At 39.0% G+C, this 18,607-nt stretch overlaps 2 protein-coding genes across 4 annotated transcripts in view; one reads left to right on the top strand and one right to left on the bottom strand.

Moving 5' to 3' along the window:
• Positions 1–912: 912 nt before the first annotated feature.
• On the bottom strand, positions 913–6,136 carry crhbp (corticotropin releasing hormone binding protein). Its single transcript, XM_069159730.1, has 7 exons — positions 6,028–6,136; positions 5,822–5,915; positions 5,124–5,281; positions 4,494–4,704; positions 3,739–3,884; positions 1,749–1,866; positions 913–1,662 (listed from the first exon to the last, which is right to left on the bottom strand). The coding sequence occupies exons 1-7, from the start codon at positions 6,115–6,117 to the stop codon at positions 1,508–1,510; spliced, it is 972 nt and encodes a 323-aa protein (XP_069015831.1). The 5' UTR covers positions 6,118–6,136; the 3' UTR covers positions 913–1,507.
• Positions 6,137–17,916: 11,780 nt separating this feature from the next.
• pde8b (phosphodiesterase 8B) overlaps positions 17,917–18,607 on the top strand; it is a 35,731-nt gene continuing 35,040 nt past the window's right edge. For all 3 annotated transcript variants that reach the window (XM_069164958.1, XM_069164950.1, XM_069164941.1), the window contains exon 1: positions 17,917–18,607. This exon is cut by the window's right edge and continues 11 nt beyond it. In XM_069164958.1, coding sequence (XP_069021059.1) covers positions 18,337–18,607 — 271 coding nt within the window. In that variant the 5' untranslated portion in view covers positions 17,917–18,336.

Raw genomic sequence — 18,607 nt, 5'->3', positions numbered from 1 at the left:
TAACTGATTCTGAAGTTGTAGCAATGACAGCAGATAATGCTTCAAATTTACTGCAAAGAAGCTGCAAATCATAAAACGTGGATGCTTCTCGAACATCTTTAACCCGAAAGCACAGAAGATCTAAACAATTAGTTTCAAGGTGAATACCAAAGATTAGTGTCACACATTCAGTATCTGACCAAATATGGTCACAGTCTCCCCTTCTATTCCTGAGTTTATAGCATCGTACCACACGCCTGTCAATCAAACAGACAAACCCCCAAAAACACATCTTTTTGAAGCTTATTTTCTATTTAATAACGGATTATTTTCAGACCGACCTCCAGAAAACTAATAAGAAGGAGTGACTTTAGCTAACAACACCGAGATAATTAGTGGGAAAACATTTACTGACTTAGTATTTGATGAGAGAAGTTGAATGAGAGTCTACGGAGCCGGAGGCTTTTTGGAGCCAACCTCTAGTGGCAGTCGGTGGTATTGCAGCTTAAAGCACTTCTGCATCGGCCTCATTTTTCAGAGCCGGAAGCTACAAACACTTTTATATACCGTCTGTGATATTTATCTGAAAAACAGAGCTGACCACAATACGGAAGAAAATACATGCTATGCATTTGTTATCTTTTGCCAGCCTCCTTTTACATTCTGATGGAAGATGACATGAAACTAAACTCAATTACAGCAACATGAAGCGTTTGCAGAACGATACCTGGAAGCAAACAATGTAATAGTTGTACAGTACTTTACTAAATGTAAATTAAATTTTCATACCCATTGAAAATGTGATGATCTCTTTCTTGTAAGGTTGAATGTGTTTCTGAGCAGAGTGCTGTGCTGCACAGCTTTGTTTCTCATATATTAAAAGAGGAAGTATGTTTTTGGCATCACTGAAATAAGAGGAAAACCACAGCTTAGTGCTTTGTCATGCAGTATAGTTTTATTACAAAAATGTTTTATCAAATTTAACTGCATCCTGGCAATGAGTGCTTATATTTATCATATTTATCGCTTTACCTTTACCCTCTGCGGCAGAAAATGGCTCAACACATTGTTGCAGTCACACAAACAGAAGGTAACATTCGTTTTAGCACCATTCCTTTTCAACAACGTTGATCACAAACCCATAAAGAACAGAATAACAAGACCATGAGCCTCATCATCTTCATAGATATGCATATTGTACACAGAGCATAAACAAAAACAAGAGCAGTTCCACCAAACACAAAAGGACACTTAATTAAAATTGATTTAGCAACGAGGCAAATAAATAAAGATGAAACAATAAAATAAATAAATCGAAAGGCCAGTAAATTTTGGAGTCTCATATAATACCTATGACAGTATGTGTTTTATTTTTTATTCACTTTTATGTCAATGTCTCTGAATTTCAGACATTTGAACTAATCAGAAGGACCTACCGGGTGGTTTTGTTGGTTTGAATAAAATAATCTAAAAACATTTTTGCAGTCAGATGATCCTTTTGTCAGGTTCTGATCTTGTTCGGTTCGGTTCAGTTATTGAAACAGAAATCTTCCACGTTGTTGAGTTTGATGGTCTGGAGTTCCTGGCTGTCCAGTAGCCTGTAGCTGAAAGACACCCGATTGACAAACTTGCCGCTGGACACCATCCTCACCACGGTGTTGTCACAGCCGATCTTCATGTGGGCTGCAGGGGGAAGAAGAGGACATGTCACAAATCTCAGTTCATCCAGAGGTTTGTTTAAATGAAGACGGAGGTCTGTGTGGACTTACTGGGTCCCGTGAAGGAGATGCAGAGGTCTGTGATAGGAAGCAGCTTCGACGTATCGATGCCATTTCCACCCAGAAGCTGCACAAAATCTCCAGATTCTGCACATCCAGGCATGGACCTCTATGGAAGACAATATGGCCAATGAGGGACATTCAGTTCATCACAGTACGTTAGTTTATCAGGATCCATGTGTTACAGAATGACATAAATTAATCTGAACAAAAATAACATACAGATGAAAGAAATGTTTCTCTGTTTGTATCCAGTGGAAGAGTAGAATATCTCTGATTAAAACTAGAGCCCGACTGATTTTATTTAATTTTTTTTACTGAACATAATGTAGAAAAACATGCTTGGTTTGAAATCATTCTCTTATTATTATCTATTTAAAATTTTTCTTATTTTTTTATCATGGTTAAATTCCCAGTAAATTTTCAGTTCAGTGATGTCGGTGAGGACAATAAACTGCCAAATATTCTGCCTCCATCAGATTCATATCTGTGTCACAAATTTACAAAATTGTTTGATAACTACATTTGAGATATCACTGCAATACATACTGTATACATATATACTGTCTATAGATATAATATCTGCCAATTTATTGATATTTTATCATTTCTTTACTCCTCAATATCAATATTGGTATCAGCCTAAAAAAATTCAGCATCAAAAGGACTCTCATTAAAAAGGAATTTGATTATTAGATCTTTTTTGGGCCATTAGGGTGGAGAAGGAATGACCTGAAAACACTGTCATATTGTCATCATTTAAAGGTCCCATATTTTATATTTTATCCTGTGTTTGTTCCTTAAATAATCCATAAAAATATTTTTTCTAATTTTAAGTACCAAAAATTATCTCAAAAAAGTTTTCTCTCTGGATCTCCACCAATAGAACGCTGTTTTGTGTCTGTGTCTTTAAGGTGCATCGATATCAAGGATCCTCTCCTCTGATTAGCTGACTCATTTCTGAATGACGCACACCAAAACCAACCACAAGTTGCTCACGGAATAACCGGTCTGTGTTTTCTTCCAGACAACAGGTTGGACAGCGGACTGTGCTGCCAGCGGGCATATGAGATGAGCATGAGTTTGTGACATCACAAACTTTCAAACAACACAGTTGCTGAAAATGAGCCGTGCGTTTCTCTGTGGACTGAATGTTTTGACACTTTCACAGTATTTATATAAAACCTAGGCTTTATAATCCAAAAATACACAGAAATCTGAATTCATACAATATGTGACCTTTAAGTTGAATTAGCTAACATGTTAAGCAAACAGCTACTGAACAGTTTGGAGTTGTGTTTCTGACCACCTGCTGAATTAAGTCCAACATTCAATCGCCTTCCAGCTCTGCTTTCGTCTCCACCAACTCCAGACTGAAATATCAGAATTTTTAGCAGCTCAGTGTTTCACTATGTTCTGTATTTCTAAAAACAGCTGACAGTTACAACTGAACCAAAACTGTAAAATGAAGGGAACTGCAGAGTCAGATGATAATTTGATAATTCACCTGTGAGGTGCGCCTTCATGCGACCTATTGTTAATATAACAATTTGATATAATGCAGCTTTGACCAGAGACCACAACAAACAGGTTCATTCTGGAAAAACCCAATAAATTACCTGTTTCATTTTTGCAAAACTAATAATTTTTAAACTACGGATGTAAAAGCTAATCATGTTTATGTATTGTAATATTAAAACTGTACTTATGGTTAAGTCTTTAAAGGGTTAGTTCACTCAAATCACAACTGTTTTCAATGTAAAAGTCCTGTTTGTGAGGATTCCTAAATAGCTGATGCATTTCTTTTGGAAAAACACATCGCTGTTGTGTTTACCAAACTGTAACTCCTCTCTACTTTTAGTTCCCTGAACAACAATATTTCAACTCGTCTCCATTAAACTGAATAAGTCTTCAAACCCTGACAAAAGAATCTTGTGAGCCCTAAAGGCATCATTACAGTGTGTTTAAAGAATTTGTTCACCTTGGGGAAGTTGCTGAAGTGACCCAGGTTGAACTCTGAGATGTCGATCTCCACCGGATAAATGATGGAGAAGCTGCAGTTCCTGTGCTGCTGCGGGATCACCATGGTGTAACTGCCCTCTGGTGACTGGGAGATGACATTACAGGCTGCAGAGAGACGAGCAGAGGATCGTTGTGAAGCAGGGTGGATGATTTTTAGAGGAACATACAACATGAAGGATGATTCATAGATACAACAGAGTGGTAAAAGAACATGTACTGGGGCATCGAATCACAGAGGTCAAAGGTCAATTATTCATATGTTTATGGTCGGTTACATCATCCTCTTTTCATTGATGTAGAATTTATTTGTTTATTTATTCTTATCTTTATCATTTAAACAGATTTTTGAAGCTCAGATAAGAGTTATATTTAGAGATATTAAGAAAAAGTCTGTCAGCAGGTGATTTTAAAGTAAACAGAGTGATGATTATTTTGTAAAAAAACATCTGCTTTAATAGTGAAATGAACTAGTTTTGGGTTCGATGTGGACTTCAGGTTTGCCCCCCTCCCTCCATGTTACTGCAGAACAGCCTCTGCAGAGTGTTCATGGTTCTGACCCAGAGACATAGTGATGAAGAACTGTCTCTGTTGGAGCAGCTGATGAGTAAAAACCCCTGCCAGGCTCGTGTCATCACCTCAGAGTCACACATTACCTGCTGAGACGAACGAGCTGACTTTACATGTGTATATTTGAGAGTTTACGGGTGAACTCACGGAAGGGGTTGATGTGCTTCCTGACCATCAGGGTGAAGCTGCTGCCGGCGTTATGAATGCGGAAGAAGACCATGGCCACGTTCTGAGAGGAGCGCACGCTTTTCCTCAGAGACCCTGAGTCGCAGTAATCCACGTAGCGCTCGTGCACGGGCAGAGGGTGATCGTGGGAGCTGGGGAACTTCTCTCCTTTCATCACCCAGCCATCAAACACCTTCAGGGGACACGAGAACACAGAGGCTTCAGCCGAGGAGGATGTAAAAAAATATTCTTTAATAACAAGATGTTTTGGTATTCAACTCTTTATATCATCATGTTATGTGAAGCCTGCAGAGAGTCAGCGTGGGCAGGGGTGGGGGTGGTGGAGGAGGGGGCTACAAGGTCAGGTCACCTAAAGTAAGCAGCTTGAACACAATTGGTTTAAGTTAAAGGAGCTTTTTGTCTCATCAGGAAGGGTTTCTAAGCTTCCTCAGTGTTGAAAACAACAACAGGCTGCACAAGAAAAAAAAAACACAAACTGTAATTATTAAATATACACAGAATGTTATAATAGACCTGTATGGAGAAATGATGATGCTGCTCTACACTGTTCATATGTAAGAGGAGGTAGATGTTGTGACTCTGTGAGCTCACCGTGATGAGGTCTCCTCCCCTGCAGTCGATGTCCACGCCGTCGTACTCCACACTGATCACCTCGTTGGGCTCCGCCATGAAGAAAGCAGCGCAGCTGAGCTGAGGACGCTCCGCTGTGAAGGTGAACTGACCCTCCACTGACACCATGTCCAGACACCCTGAGAGGAGCACACATCCATCAGACTACAGGTGCACATCAGAGATAGAAAAAAAAAAACCTCCTAAAGATGGATGAGATGTGTTTTGATTTTGTTTAAACATTTTATTTAGAAATTTGATTACATAATGTGTATTTTCATATACTGGTCCTTATTTTTTTTAATTAATATAATTAATTTATAATGCCAATTAAACCATTTTAAGTCAAGTCAAGTCTCCTTCACAATAAAAAAAAATGCAACAATTTTTAGAAGCAATAAAAGAAAGGAATACAATTTTAAAAAAAGGGTGAAATAAAAAAGTGACATGTCAGAGAAGACAATATATAAAATAGTATAAAATATATATAAAATAGATTATGAAAAGTTAAAAAGGTATGTCTTAAGGTGTTTAGAGACCTAATTTTAAACCTAAATTAAGAAAAAGAAAGCAGTCTGTTAAATGTCTTATATGTGATATTTACAAAAGATAAATAAATGCTAATTTGTCTCTTTTTCAAACATAAAAACAAGCCATTATATAGACTTCACGGGACTTACGTAAAGGTCGGCGGTACATTAACTCCTCAGGTATTTCTCTCTTGAGTTCCGAGTTGAAAAATGAATATAATTCATCTTTGGAGATTTCGTTGTTCTGCAGGAGAAATAAAAAAAAAAAAAACGCGTAAAGTTTAACAGGAAAGTTGAATCGGTAAATCTTCTGAAAAGTGAATATCAGTAAAGTTTCAGCGTGCTGCGACTCTTACCTCGATATATCTGGAGTCTCCTTTGAGGACCGACAGACACAACACCAGAAAGAAGAGTTGCTCCCGGAACGTGCGCTCCATGACGCGCATCTCTGTCTGCACGGCGCACCTGAGCGGAGGAATAGTCTGAGCTGCTCAGCGGCCGCCGCAGCTTTTTATACGACCAAACTCTCTATCGATCCGGTGACACGGTGGCTGTCACCCACCGTGGACCCCTCCTCTCCACTGCACCCCACCCCTTCCCTCCCTACCCCTCCCTTACCCAACCGATTGCGTGGTTGTGACGAGAGCAGGGATGAAGAGGAAGCAGAGAGATGGACATATAGAGAGAGACACAACACACAAATCACGCGTCATCCTCCATCAAAGTGTCCCAGGTTGCTGCTGCAGTCCTTCCGCAGCCATCATCATCATCATCATCATCATCATCATCATCATTATCATCAAACAGCTGATCCATGATGGAGACTTACTTAAATTTCCCCACACACGTTCACTTTCTAACTTTCCTGATTCTTTTTGCAGGTAAACATTAAACAAAATAAATAAAGTGGAGCAGAACAGTTTTAATACTCATGTTTACATTAGAATGGAAACTCTTCACTCAGATTTTAAGGATACTTTCATTATGAATCAAAATTTCATGTCTGTAAATAGAAAATTAAAGCAAACTCACTTATGATGAGGAAAAATAATGATGATCTTTTATATAAAACATCTACAACTGAACTTCATCTGCTGATGAAAACCATGTGATATTATTTTACTAAATGATAACTTTTAAATAGGACTTTTTTTCTTTTACTATTTCTCATAGGTCAAGATAGAGTTTCGAAGCAAACAAGGAAATAATGATTGCGCAATGAAAACAAATATAAACAAGCAGAGTGAACCAAACTAAAACTGCATGGGAGGAAATCAGGATTCATTCATTTAATTTGATTTATCAATTGAATTAAATTTAACGCCGAGGGCTTTCTGTCTCTGAGCCATAATGACGAAAGCTAATCTGGTAAGAAAACATATATTTACATCAAAACAGGCATTTAAAGGTTGATATTTAATGCTATTATCCCTGCAGGGTACAATACTTGGTATATATAAACTGCTTTGCCCCAAAGCTGCATCTTACCGAATCAAGAAAGGAATAAGGAGATGTAATGTTTAAGACATAAACTGATCTACAAATAAATATGAGACTATAAAATCATAAAAATGGCACCAAAAACAATCCCACGACGCTTTCTTTTTATTTGAAGTCAAATGTTGATGTCTATTTATCTCAAAGTGTTTTATTGTTTACATTTATACTTTCTTATTAACATGACACCTGTAAAGCGCTTTGAATGTCACTAATCTTAATGAGAGATGGATTAAATGAAGTTTGACTGTGAGGATGTAAGAGCATCATCACTATAAAACTGAATTTACTTTTTCTTAAGTTACACAACTCTGTCTTTTTGTTTCCGTAACACATTCATATGGTCTGAATTTACAGTCTCAGTGGTTTGTGTAATTAGAAGGAGAGTAAACTAACCTAATGTCTGCAATTCATGCACTGACAGCAGATCACCTGGAAAACATAGATGAATGTTTGAGGGAGGAGGTGGACCTGAGAGAGATGCAGGAATCTGTTCAACTGTCTGCTAGTAAAACTGGAAACTTAACATTCACCCTGCAGCAGCGTGGAACTCATGTAACAACCTGACATGATTTATACAGCCTTCACTTCACACCCTGAGTCCGTTCACTGAGCTGCTTTCACGCCTGCCTCGTGCGATCCGGTCACAACAAACCCGGCGGCCCTCGGCACTGCAGTCTAGCTCATTTTCAGAGGGTGAGAAGACTCCAAACAAACATTACATGCTTTTCTATCTGGGAGAGTTTAATACTCCCAGAGTTTAAAATCTGAATGATAAATTGTAAACAAATCACAAATGATGCCACAATACCAAACAAGCTTCATGCCAATTTGTTGATTATGATTTGGATTCATTTCTCTCATCATGATTGTGTTTTTGTCACACATCTGGCTCTTCCTTTAAAACCACACTGTAGCATCTGTAAAGCATCATTTACATGTTTTCTGGGCAGAAAAACCTCATTAACAGTCAGATTAAATCAGAAAAATACACGACTGATGAAAAGTTTCCGGCTGCATTCAGACTCTACCGAAAGTCAAGGACACTCGGAGCCTGTCGTCCACCTGTCTGGACTCGGTCTCCGCCGTCTGCAGGTGCCGCAGGCTGCTCAGAAGGTCAATCCATTCAAATGCAGAAATTGGACCTCTGTGTAATCCACGCTCAAAACAACATGTTTGTTTCTGCAAGATAAGGTACGAGTGCCGGAATAGATTCAGAAATAACATATCAGAAAATGGAAAATCCATGAAAATGCTTTCACATGCCCAGAAGGCAAATAGGATTCTGGATATGTTTTATATTTTATGAAATATGTCACAAAGTAAAAAAAAAAATGTTTTCATTTTGTTTCACCAATAAATAAAGTAGACTGATGCCTTCCATATTAATGAGACAAAGAAGAAATAGTTAAAATAAATCCTGATCTAAAAACCTTAAAAATAATTCCGAGGTTTTCTGTCCAGTTAAATAATTATCTTCTACTGAACCAGTCAGAAGCAGGTGAACACGCAGGGATCGCACTTTTATATTTGAATGTTCAAGCTTGGTTGAAACGCAGCTTCACACGATGCCTACCGTTACCCAGAACACCTTTTTCTGTCTGCACCTGTAACATCATTCTGTATATTTCATGTCAATCACAAAGACCCAGCAAACTATTAACAATTAACCAATCTTTGAAGGGGGAGATGACAGTTGTTTGAAACATGCTTCAGTATAAACACTGTATGTTGTTGTTGTTGTTGTTGTTAACGACATTTTGATACGTTTTGACATATTTTTTTTGTTTCATCTGTTGTTTTGTTTGTCACAAATTCTCCGGATGTGATTTCAAACTGAATGGCAACTTTTCAAACCCACCTTTTTTCCACCTCCATTTAGATATTTTATCTCCTCCTTCTTCTTCCCACGTCAAACATGCGTGTTTTTTTCAAGCCTAGCGGAGGTAAAACGTGACACTGACATGGTGTCCTCTAGTGGACTGACGGGTGTATGACATGCTTTGGTGTGATGCTGCGATGGAGCAGTTTTAAGTGGAAATGCTTTCTTTCTTTTCTTCATCTGGACGCCAAATTACATGTTTAGTTTCATTCCTTCTGTACTCGCGACATATTGAAACTCCAAACACTGCATTTATTTTCTAAAATAAATATGATGTAGAGAGCACTCACCGGGTTCGGAGCATAATGAACCCTTTAAAGACAAAGTAAACCTCCTATTTTCTCTTTCCAGGGTTTTATATTTTGTTTATTTCTATCATTAATACACCACGTCTCCTACTGCATCCACTTCACCTGGTGAGTTTAGCAGAAATCTGATGGCTGCTGCTCTTTAATGGTGGAGATTTTCCATTAAACATACATTTTAAATTACAAACACTTTTCATTAGGCACACAGATTTGATGTGTTCTGAGATTTGCATACAGACGTCTCCATGTGGTGACAGTCATTAAACCTACTTTCTGCCTCTTTAAAGCGACGTGCACAGTGAGTTTGTACTTTCTGATGAATCTGTAAAGAAGGCGTCCACTTGAGCAACTTCAGCTTTTCATTTGGCCCTGAGAGCTCTGGCTGAATAGCAGAAGCCATTAAGTGCTAGTGATGAAGCTTCATGAGGCTCCATCAAATTTAGATGCTCCCCACTATGTCCTCTTTAGAACTTATGTACATTATCTTTCAGTGGGGCGTGCTCCCACATAATTACTGTCCACTTAAGCAAATAAGAGTACTCAAATATACTTTCACCGTCGCAGGAGGAAGGACAAACATCTGTAACTGCAGCTCTTTGGACAAAGATGTCTCCACTTATGATCGGCTGTACTCTGAGTAGAGTTACACACCACTACTATAGGGAGAGGCTCTGCAGACATGACAGAAAGCAGAGATGATGTGACACTTAATGTGACATGTATATTCAAAAAGCAGAGTACTAACAGTATACAGACAGTCAGTGAGGTCCAAGATGTAGCTGCACTGCCTGGCTGCATGGAGCTGAAGCTGTGTATGTCCGTACTGTAACTACTCTTAACATCTGTTAAAATTAATCATCTGTAAATTGATCAGATATGAAGTTTAAGTTATCTTAAAAGTGAGTTTTTTTCCTTCCCACTGCCACAGGTTTCTTGTTAAAAGTGAGTTTTTTTCCTTCTTGTTGTTGGAGGTTTTCTTCCTGTTAAAATAAAGTTTTTCCTTCTTGTTGACGGTTCTTTTTTCTTCCTGTTAAAAGTGGACATCATGAAAGTCTTCAGGATTCATTGTCTGGCAAGTATAAATGTTTGTACCAAATTTTGTTCCAATACAACTTGTAGATATTTTACAGGTTAAGAATAAACTCTAACCTGCTGGTTGGACTTCAGGGACAGTAATTATAATCCATGCTCTGGTGGAAAATGAACGTGTGCACTCCATGAAACAACTGGTGAAATGTTTGAATGTGGACTGACACAGATCAACATTTTCAAACAAATCTACCCTAAAATAGTCGACACATAACCCGTCAACTAAAACGTCACACGGAGAGCCCGAAGCTTCGCGCTGACATTTCTGTTAACGTGTGCTTCTCTGGCATTTTCAAGACCAGATCCTAAAAACAAAACAAAGTGTATTTATCTGTTGGTTTTCATGTAAGCATTCGTTATTGTCAAGAGTTTATGAAAAAAAAACGGAGATGGCAGATAAGAGCAGCACACGTGCCAATGCAAATTCACACGGTCTGCAGCCAAACGCTGTGACTGAGAAGCTGTGACTGGACTGAGATTGTTGGTATCTCCTCCCCCCTGAAACTGATAAACAGCCCCCTCGGTCAGCAGACATTACACGCTAATGAAAACTTACGTCACGCCTCAAATTTAAAGTCACACCTCACTGACGGTCTCCTGTCGATACTGTATATTCGGATCGGACTGATATGAAGTAGGACAGAGAGGAGAGGACGTCACACCGGTCCAGGCTCGATCATATCCTTCTGAGATAACTGAGAGGCTGCAGCACCTCCTCCTTCCATCAACGCCAGCGAGGAGGGCAAGCAAAGACACGACCACCGACCCCTGACATGACAGCCAAGTTATTGGTTCTTTGTTCAGAGTGTGAAATCAAAATCTTTCATCTTTCTATTTCATGTATTACAAGTGCAGTAAAACAAGGACAATATTTCATAATGAGACTCGAAGGAGCATTTTACAACAGGTTGTGGTGATGTTAAGTAAAATAATAAATGAAGCTGTCGGGTTCATCTTCTGAAATATTTGATCAGTCTAACATGTCTTCTGTCATCCTCTAGTCTACACGAAGCAGATGAAATATCTTCACTCAGCATAGAAAAGAACTGCATCTACTGATCCATTCCTGTTTCCTGTAGAATAAATCTAAATGACCTTCCTGTAGGAAATAGTCACATCAGCACTAAAAAGAAAATAAATAAATAATGGGCATTAAAATGACTGTAAACACGTGTTTTATAGCTTATTCCTTTACATGAAAATAACTAATTGGAACATGGGTCGATGATGAGAAAGTACATAACTGTATTACGGTGGATAATTTTTAAAAGAGCACTTTTACTTTTCACGCCCTGCTGTCTTCAGTAAACTGATGACTGAAGTGAAAGGTCTGCAACAGCCGCATAACCTCAGGCATCATGTATGTCTGCACACACACACGCATGTAGGAACAAACCTGCACACACACACACACACACACACACACACACACACACACACACACACACACACACACACACACACACACACACACACACACACACACACAGGCTTATGTTACACTTTGATGCACGAAGGAGGCTTTCACCCTTGTGTGTGTGTGTGTGTGTGTGTGTGTGTGTGTGTGTGTGTGTGTGTGTGTAAAATGGATTCAGTTTAGCCGTGTATAATTCAGATTTAGAGAAACAAAGGCCCGCTGATGTCATAACGGTGGAAGATACACATTCTTGCAAGTTGAGCAAAAGAGACTGAAATCCTGGAAAACAGGATGAGAGGACATTCCGCATCTTCAGCTTCCAGGTGTCTTCACCTGTTTTACTCATTTCTATATTTCATAAACAGTCAAGAATTAACACTAAACATTCAGTTTATTTATTCTATAGGGAATTATTTTGCCATTTTTTTTCTGTTTATTTGATGAAACACAGCTGTTTACTGTTTACATTATTGTTTCCTGTGAAAATGCGTCCTTCCATTTTAATCCATTGTTGATTACTGACAAATATGAATCAGGTTTTTCTTCAGTTGTTCTGTTGTGATTTGCTGTCATTGCTGCTTGTAAAGAGAGATTCCACCCACTGTACTTCTCACGCCCTCTGCTGGGCTGCAGAGGAATTACTTTTTTTTTTTTTTTTTTTTTTTTTTATTTTTTTATTTTTTTCTTAATTGGACACCTGAACATGTTTTGCTGATCAATCACACCCCTGGATTAAACCATCTGATTTAAACAAATCAAACAAAATGAAATTCAGGGGTAGAAAATAACTACCCCCTCCTGATAATGAGGGTCAGCTCATTGTTTTTGATTTTAATCAAATTTATAATGTTTATTCATTTTTACAAAGATAAAAAAAAAAGCTATAAAGTAAAAGTTTCTTCACTGAATCTAATCTAAAGGTTTATTATACGTGTCAGTAGCTTCTGCTTAGTGATGTAAAAAAAAACAAATTGTGTGTGAATATCTGGAGACAAAGCCTCTTCTTAGTTGATCTAGACTTTGAAATTAACATCTTCCTATCAGCACAAAGATATTTTCCAAATCAAAAATATGTTTTGATTTGAATCTTGTTCTGGTGTTCAGTCTGGCTCTTTTCCACTTTACTGTGAGACCTGGATACGACTCCTGTTAGAACAGGGATTAAAACAGTTTGATCACACAGACAGTTGCTCTGGTTTTATGTGCTGACATCGAGAATAAAAAAAATTTCAATCTTTCAGACTTGCATAACTCTCATGTCTTGTGGACGATTGATTCAGTCAGCATCCACATTCCAGGTAAAAAAAACACAAAAAAAAAACGAACCGTGTCTGATGTGGACAAACTGCAGCCGGAGGTTTGTTGTTCAGCTGTCAAACATCATGTAAATGTCACGCTGCAGAGTCGAAGCGTCTCAATATGAGCCCAGCTCCTCCTCCCCTTCACCCCCACATTCCCTTCTCTATGAATATGTACCAGGCTCTCTGCTCCTGTTGGTTAGAAACTGAACAATGAACTGCCTGAGACTAATCGATGCACTCAGCGACCCGTCAGGTGATAACATAGAACAGACAGATCAATAATCTTCTATTGACTACCTTCTATTTTCCTCTGTCGCTAGGAAATTATTTCATTTGTAGAGCCGAGCGTCTCTCCCTGAAAGTCCTAAAAAAACTGCCGTAATACAATTTTTTATATAAAATGGATTGTAACAGAGAAGTATCCCAGAGCTCTGCAGCCGACCTGATGTCACACTGAAGCTTGTAATACACTCGTCATCCACTAGAGGACACCGTGTCAGTTTCACGTGAACTGAAAGGAAAGATTTGGGCACCAAAAAACACCACATTAGGTTAATGAAAAGATGAAGGTTTGGGTTAAAATAGATCATTTTACATGACTTTATGTATATCACGTAAGTTACTATTACATGCGATACATAAATTAAACACGTTAAATAATATATAACAAATGTACGTAACCTGAAAGAAATCTACATTGACTTCTGATGTCTCACAGACGTGGACATCGTTCGTCCAGATTAAATCAAATAAAAATTCTCCGTCATGTGACCTCCTTCTGTGACCCTGGTCATACATGCGTGTATCTTTTACACTTAGGTTAGTCATCCTCTGGTGGACTGTAGAGTATATTACACACTGTGGAGCGATACCTGACGGCCTCAGCTCAATGGAGCACTTTAGGTAGGTAGGTAGGTAGGTAGGTATTTACTTGATTAATCCCCGAGGGGAAATTTTTTCGCTACAGCAGCATACAGAAGCAATAAGATAATAATAGAAATAATAGAATAAAATACTAGAATAGAATATAATAATAGAAAAGCAATAAAATAGCAGTCTTTTACTGTCTTTCAGCTCCTTGTTTTAGTTTTACAACAGTTTGATTCAGTCTCAGCTGTGTTTGCAGCCCAATTACACGTCATATCAACAGTAAAAGAAGTTAGGCTTTCACAAACACATCATTAGATACTGAATATCATTGGCTTAAACTGGATATCAACATTTTACTGTTGTTGCTGGTCAAGGAGGAACTAATGTTTATTACTTTATATCCTGTTTAGTAGTTTAATTTACAGCAACATGTATTTACTCTAAGATAGGCCTACATTTTAGATTTAAGATGATTTCTGAACGTTTAAAGTAAAAATAGTGAAAGTAAATTAAAAATGATCAGTAAAGTGACCAGGTGTCCCACTTTATTTTCTCACTTGTCCTGTATCCCACGTACTGATTGGCTCTAGTTTTTAAGGGACACTGCAGGACAGACACTTTTCTTTTTGTCCAAAGTGCAGTGAAGACAGCAGAGAAGGAAACCAAACAGGTCAGCAGACTGTGCATGTACAGCTGCACCAAGACCTTTATTTACTTTGCATGTTAGTTTGAAAAGTTGCATTTAAATAAAACATAAATTTGTTTATTCCTTCACGTGTTTTAAAGACCTAACCTGTATCCCGCATTATATATTCGGTGTGTTTATTTTCTAATTTGGATAGACATAAAATATCAGCATTGTGTTCTCCTCCAGTTTATACAAAATTAAAGTATTTGTAGGTCCTTCCTGTCTCTGTTTATGGTATAAACTCGGTGTTTTTTTTTCTTCATCCTGTGGTCCTAACTCTCCTTCCACCTCTCTGCTGCACGGTGAGACACTGTTGGACACTAGGGCCGCACGGACACCGAGTCTGCGCGGTGCGGTCTGAACCGGGGAGGTTCTGAAGTTCAGAGGCCGACATCGAACCAGCCCTCCGGTCGGTGCCTGCAGAGACCCGCGGCAGCTCAGACACGTGCAGAAGTGAAAACGTTTCTATTATATTTATTTTAATGTCGTATTGAAGGAGGAAACATCGAGGCTGTAAGAATGAGTCTGTCAACAGAGGCGGTTTCTCCAAATGGACCTCAACAGGTAGGAACTCACTGTAATCAATAGAAAGTCCTGCTGGGAGGGAACAACTTAAGGCCTGTATGTCTCACTCTTCAGGGAAATCACTTCACTTTAATGCAGAACATGGACAAATAATTATTCTTTTGAATCGCACAACACACACTAACAAGCCACACTCTGCTTACTTCTCATTAAGAGCCACAAAAAAAAAAAAAAATCATAAATATCCGAATAGAAATAATATTAAAAATAAAATTGACATGAGGGATTTAAAGAAGCTCACTGTGGCTATGTGGACAGTTATGAATTAAAATGTGCTATATTAGAGCCTAAAATTACTGTTATTTACTCCTCTGTGCTGCTAAAACAGATTTATTTTACTTTTATCTCATCAAAATGATTTAAACAACAAGAAAACTTTTTTTTTTCCACATATATGTAGTTGATATAAATAAGTAAACAAGCAGCTCTCTTTGCTCTTAATGGTTGGAGGTGATGTGTAAAACTCACAAAAAGTAATTTAATAGCTGTTTGTAATTGTTCTGCCAGACTGGGCTGTAAAAAGTGGGAACTTTAAAACCCCAAAATATATAACTGAACAGCTGTGATTATGAACTCTGACATGTATGAAGAGATATGTTGGTTGTCTGTGTAGATGTTGTTTGAACCACCAGTTGAACGTGTGTCCGGCCACCAGGGGGCAGCCTCAACAGATCATTTAATACTGCTGATACAGTATATACCGTAGAGTATATAGAGTTCATAAATAAGACAGCTTTTACTTAAAGTCTGATCATTTACTTTTTGTGAAAATGTTGAATTAGACTTGAAGTATCACTGCTGATCTTTAAATGTGTGTCCAGTTTTGGATGTTATAGCTGCTGCAGCTCATTTTAAATGAGTTCAGTGGTTTAATGTAACAATGTCTCATATTTAATCAGAAAATCACGTTTTCATTGACATGCACTGTATGTAAAATCTTAATATGTAAAGTAGCCTGTACTTAAAGCAAGTAAAGAAATACAGCAGAGTAAAAAGAAAATTATTTCTCTCTAAATTGTAGTGAAGTAGAATTTGTTAAGTTAAACTGGTATCTGCTAGATTAACTGGACTTTTCACCTAAGAGTTGTTCTCCTTTAACATACAGCTCTTAATGTTAACTTTTCCTTATTCACTTTAAAACATTAGCATCAAAAAGCATAAGGCCTGTTTTTCCATCTCTTATTTTTAAGGTATCCTACCTAATTGCTCCCCAGATGAGTCAATAAATCAACTCTGTGTATTAATGTGGTACGTGTGGACTAATCTGGATGAAGTGATGCTGATCTTTGTTTTAGTGTCACTAAAATTATACGCTTTGCTAGAAGGACGAGTCAGACCTGCTCCTACATGAAGCGTTAAAGAGCTCGTTTCAGGATCGAAAATACTGAATGATGAAAGAGTGAATGTTTGAAGACATGCTTTAATTTACCAGCAGATGAACTGTGTGTATGAATGGATTCTAATATCTGAACTTGATCTAGATACCTGTGATGTAAAGGAGATATTTAAGAACTTTAAACAAGCGGTAGATCTGACTGATTTGATAGGAAACCTGACGATACTACGTCCTGCCCAGCTGTAACCTGACTGCACCACAGACCTGTCAATCAAACAGACACGCCCCCAATAACACGTCTTTTTGAAGCTTATTTTCGAATTGATTAATAATTAATTAATCATTAATGAATTAATCATTTTCAGATGGAACGCCAGAAAACTAATAAGAAGGAGTGACTTTACCGAAGAAGACCATGATAACTTTATTATTGATTTTGTATTTGATGAGAGAAGTTGAATGGGAGTCTATGGAGCCAGAGGCTTTTTGGAGCCAACCTCTAGTGGCACTTGGTGGTATTGCAGCTTAAGACATTTCTGCATCAGCCTCATTTTTCAGAACTGGAAGCTACGAACACTTTTATATACAGTCTGTGATTTAGAGTCTTGTTTCTGTCCATGTAGCTAATTTGCGTTCACTCTGTCAGCTGCTGTCTGCTATGTCTAAAAGCTTGATGGATGAGAGCAGAAAGAGTGAACCACAACAGTAAAGATGCAGGGAACCAAAACAATGAGCTGAAAGACACTAAAACAAAGGGTTAGAGATGAGAGAAACTGTGGAGCTGAACGATTATTCTCTGTGAGAACCAGTTCATGTCGTCATGTGATTCATTATAAAAAAAAAAGATAGTTCAGGTTTTTTTATAGACCAAACAATTAATTGATTAATTGAGGAAACAATCAGCAGATCAACATCATTGGTGATGATGTCACATTCAAAGGTAAGGTGTCAAAGATCACCCTAAATCATTTTGTCACGCTCACTAACACTTAAATTTAAGATTATATGAAATCTAAAAACTAGAAGCTGAAAGGTGTTTCAGGAAGTGAGTGTCTCCTCATCCATCCTATGTCATACTGACAGCATCACTGTGTGTCTAATTCAGCACCGCCAGGCTGTACATGACCCCCGGAGTCAGAGCATGGCCTCCTGGGAGATGAGCAGGTCACGGCGGAGAGATGGAGGTGATATAATATTAGTGTGATGAGGGGAGGAGGTGGGGTTGTGGTGGGGTGGGTGGACCGCGGCCAATGATCAGCAGGCAGAATCACTAAAGTAGAGAAACGGAGAGATGCATTCTCTCCACACACATCATGTCACAGAGGATGAAGCCGGATATAAAGCAGGAGGTGATGAAGATGAAGAGCAGCCAGCTGGTTCCGTCCGTTTAGTATTTTCAGGCCATCAGCTGGTTTCAGCTCGAAATACGTTTTGTCCTCAATATGATACCGAAATCAAAGATGCTGCTGTAACGGCGGCCGAAGAGACTCCGGATTCATGAATTAAAGAATCATCTTCCCTCCATGTTCTCTAACGGAGGAGAGCGGAGGAGAGAGCGATCAGAGCCCGCAGCCGGTGCCCGGAGAGCCCCGCAGCCGATGTGCAGGCAGCGGTGGACGGCAGGAAGCTGGTACCCGTGTGTCGCCGTTCTTTCTCCGGGATCCGAATCCGGAGGCGTGCCGCCGCGGAGGTATGGGCTGCGCTCCCAGCATCCACGTCTCTCAGAGCGGGGTGATCTACTGCCGGGACTCGGACGAGTCCAACTCCCCCCACCAGACCACCACCATCTCCCAGGGCACCGCGGCCACGCTGCACGGGCTCTTTATCAAGACCGACGCGGCCGAGACCATCCCGTCCCTCATCACCAACCAGAGCCGACACTCGCGCAACAACTCGAACCGGGACCGCAAGGAGAACGATGGGGGACACGTCCGCATCGAGGCCGAGACGCAGACCAGCCACA

This window comes from Embiotoca jacksoni, unplaced genomic scaffold (genome assembly GCF_022577435.1).
Source record: "Embiotoca jacksoni isolate LCO1_2020_lvr unplaced genomic scaffold, fEmbJac1.0.p SCAF_10, whole genome shotgun sequence".
Lineage (NCBI taxonomy): Eukaryota > Metazoa > Chordata > Actinopteri > Embiotocidae > Embiotoca > Embiotoca jacksoni.
This window is presented reverse-complemented; position numbering and strand designations above follow the sequence as displayed.

Bases quoted from the DNA above. Each gene is read 5' to 3' on its own strand.
- crhbp (XM_069159730.1), bottom strand. From the start codon at position 6,117: ATGCGCGTCATGGAGCGCACGTTCCGGGAGCAACTCTTCTTTCTGGTG. The intron at 5,282-5,821 runs GTAAGTCCCGTG...TGCTCCTCTCAG, and splicing joins AATGTACCGCCGACCTTTAC to GGTGTCTGGACATGGTGTCA. The intron at 4,705-5,123 runs GTGAGCTCACAG...TGTCCCCTGAAG, and splicing joins GGGGAGGAGACCTCATCACG to GTGTTTGATGGCTGGGTGAT.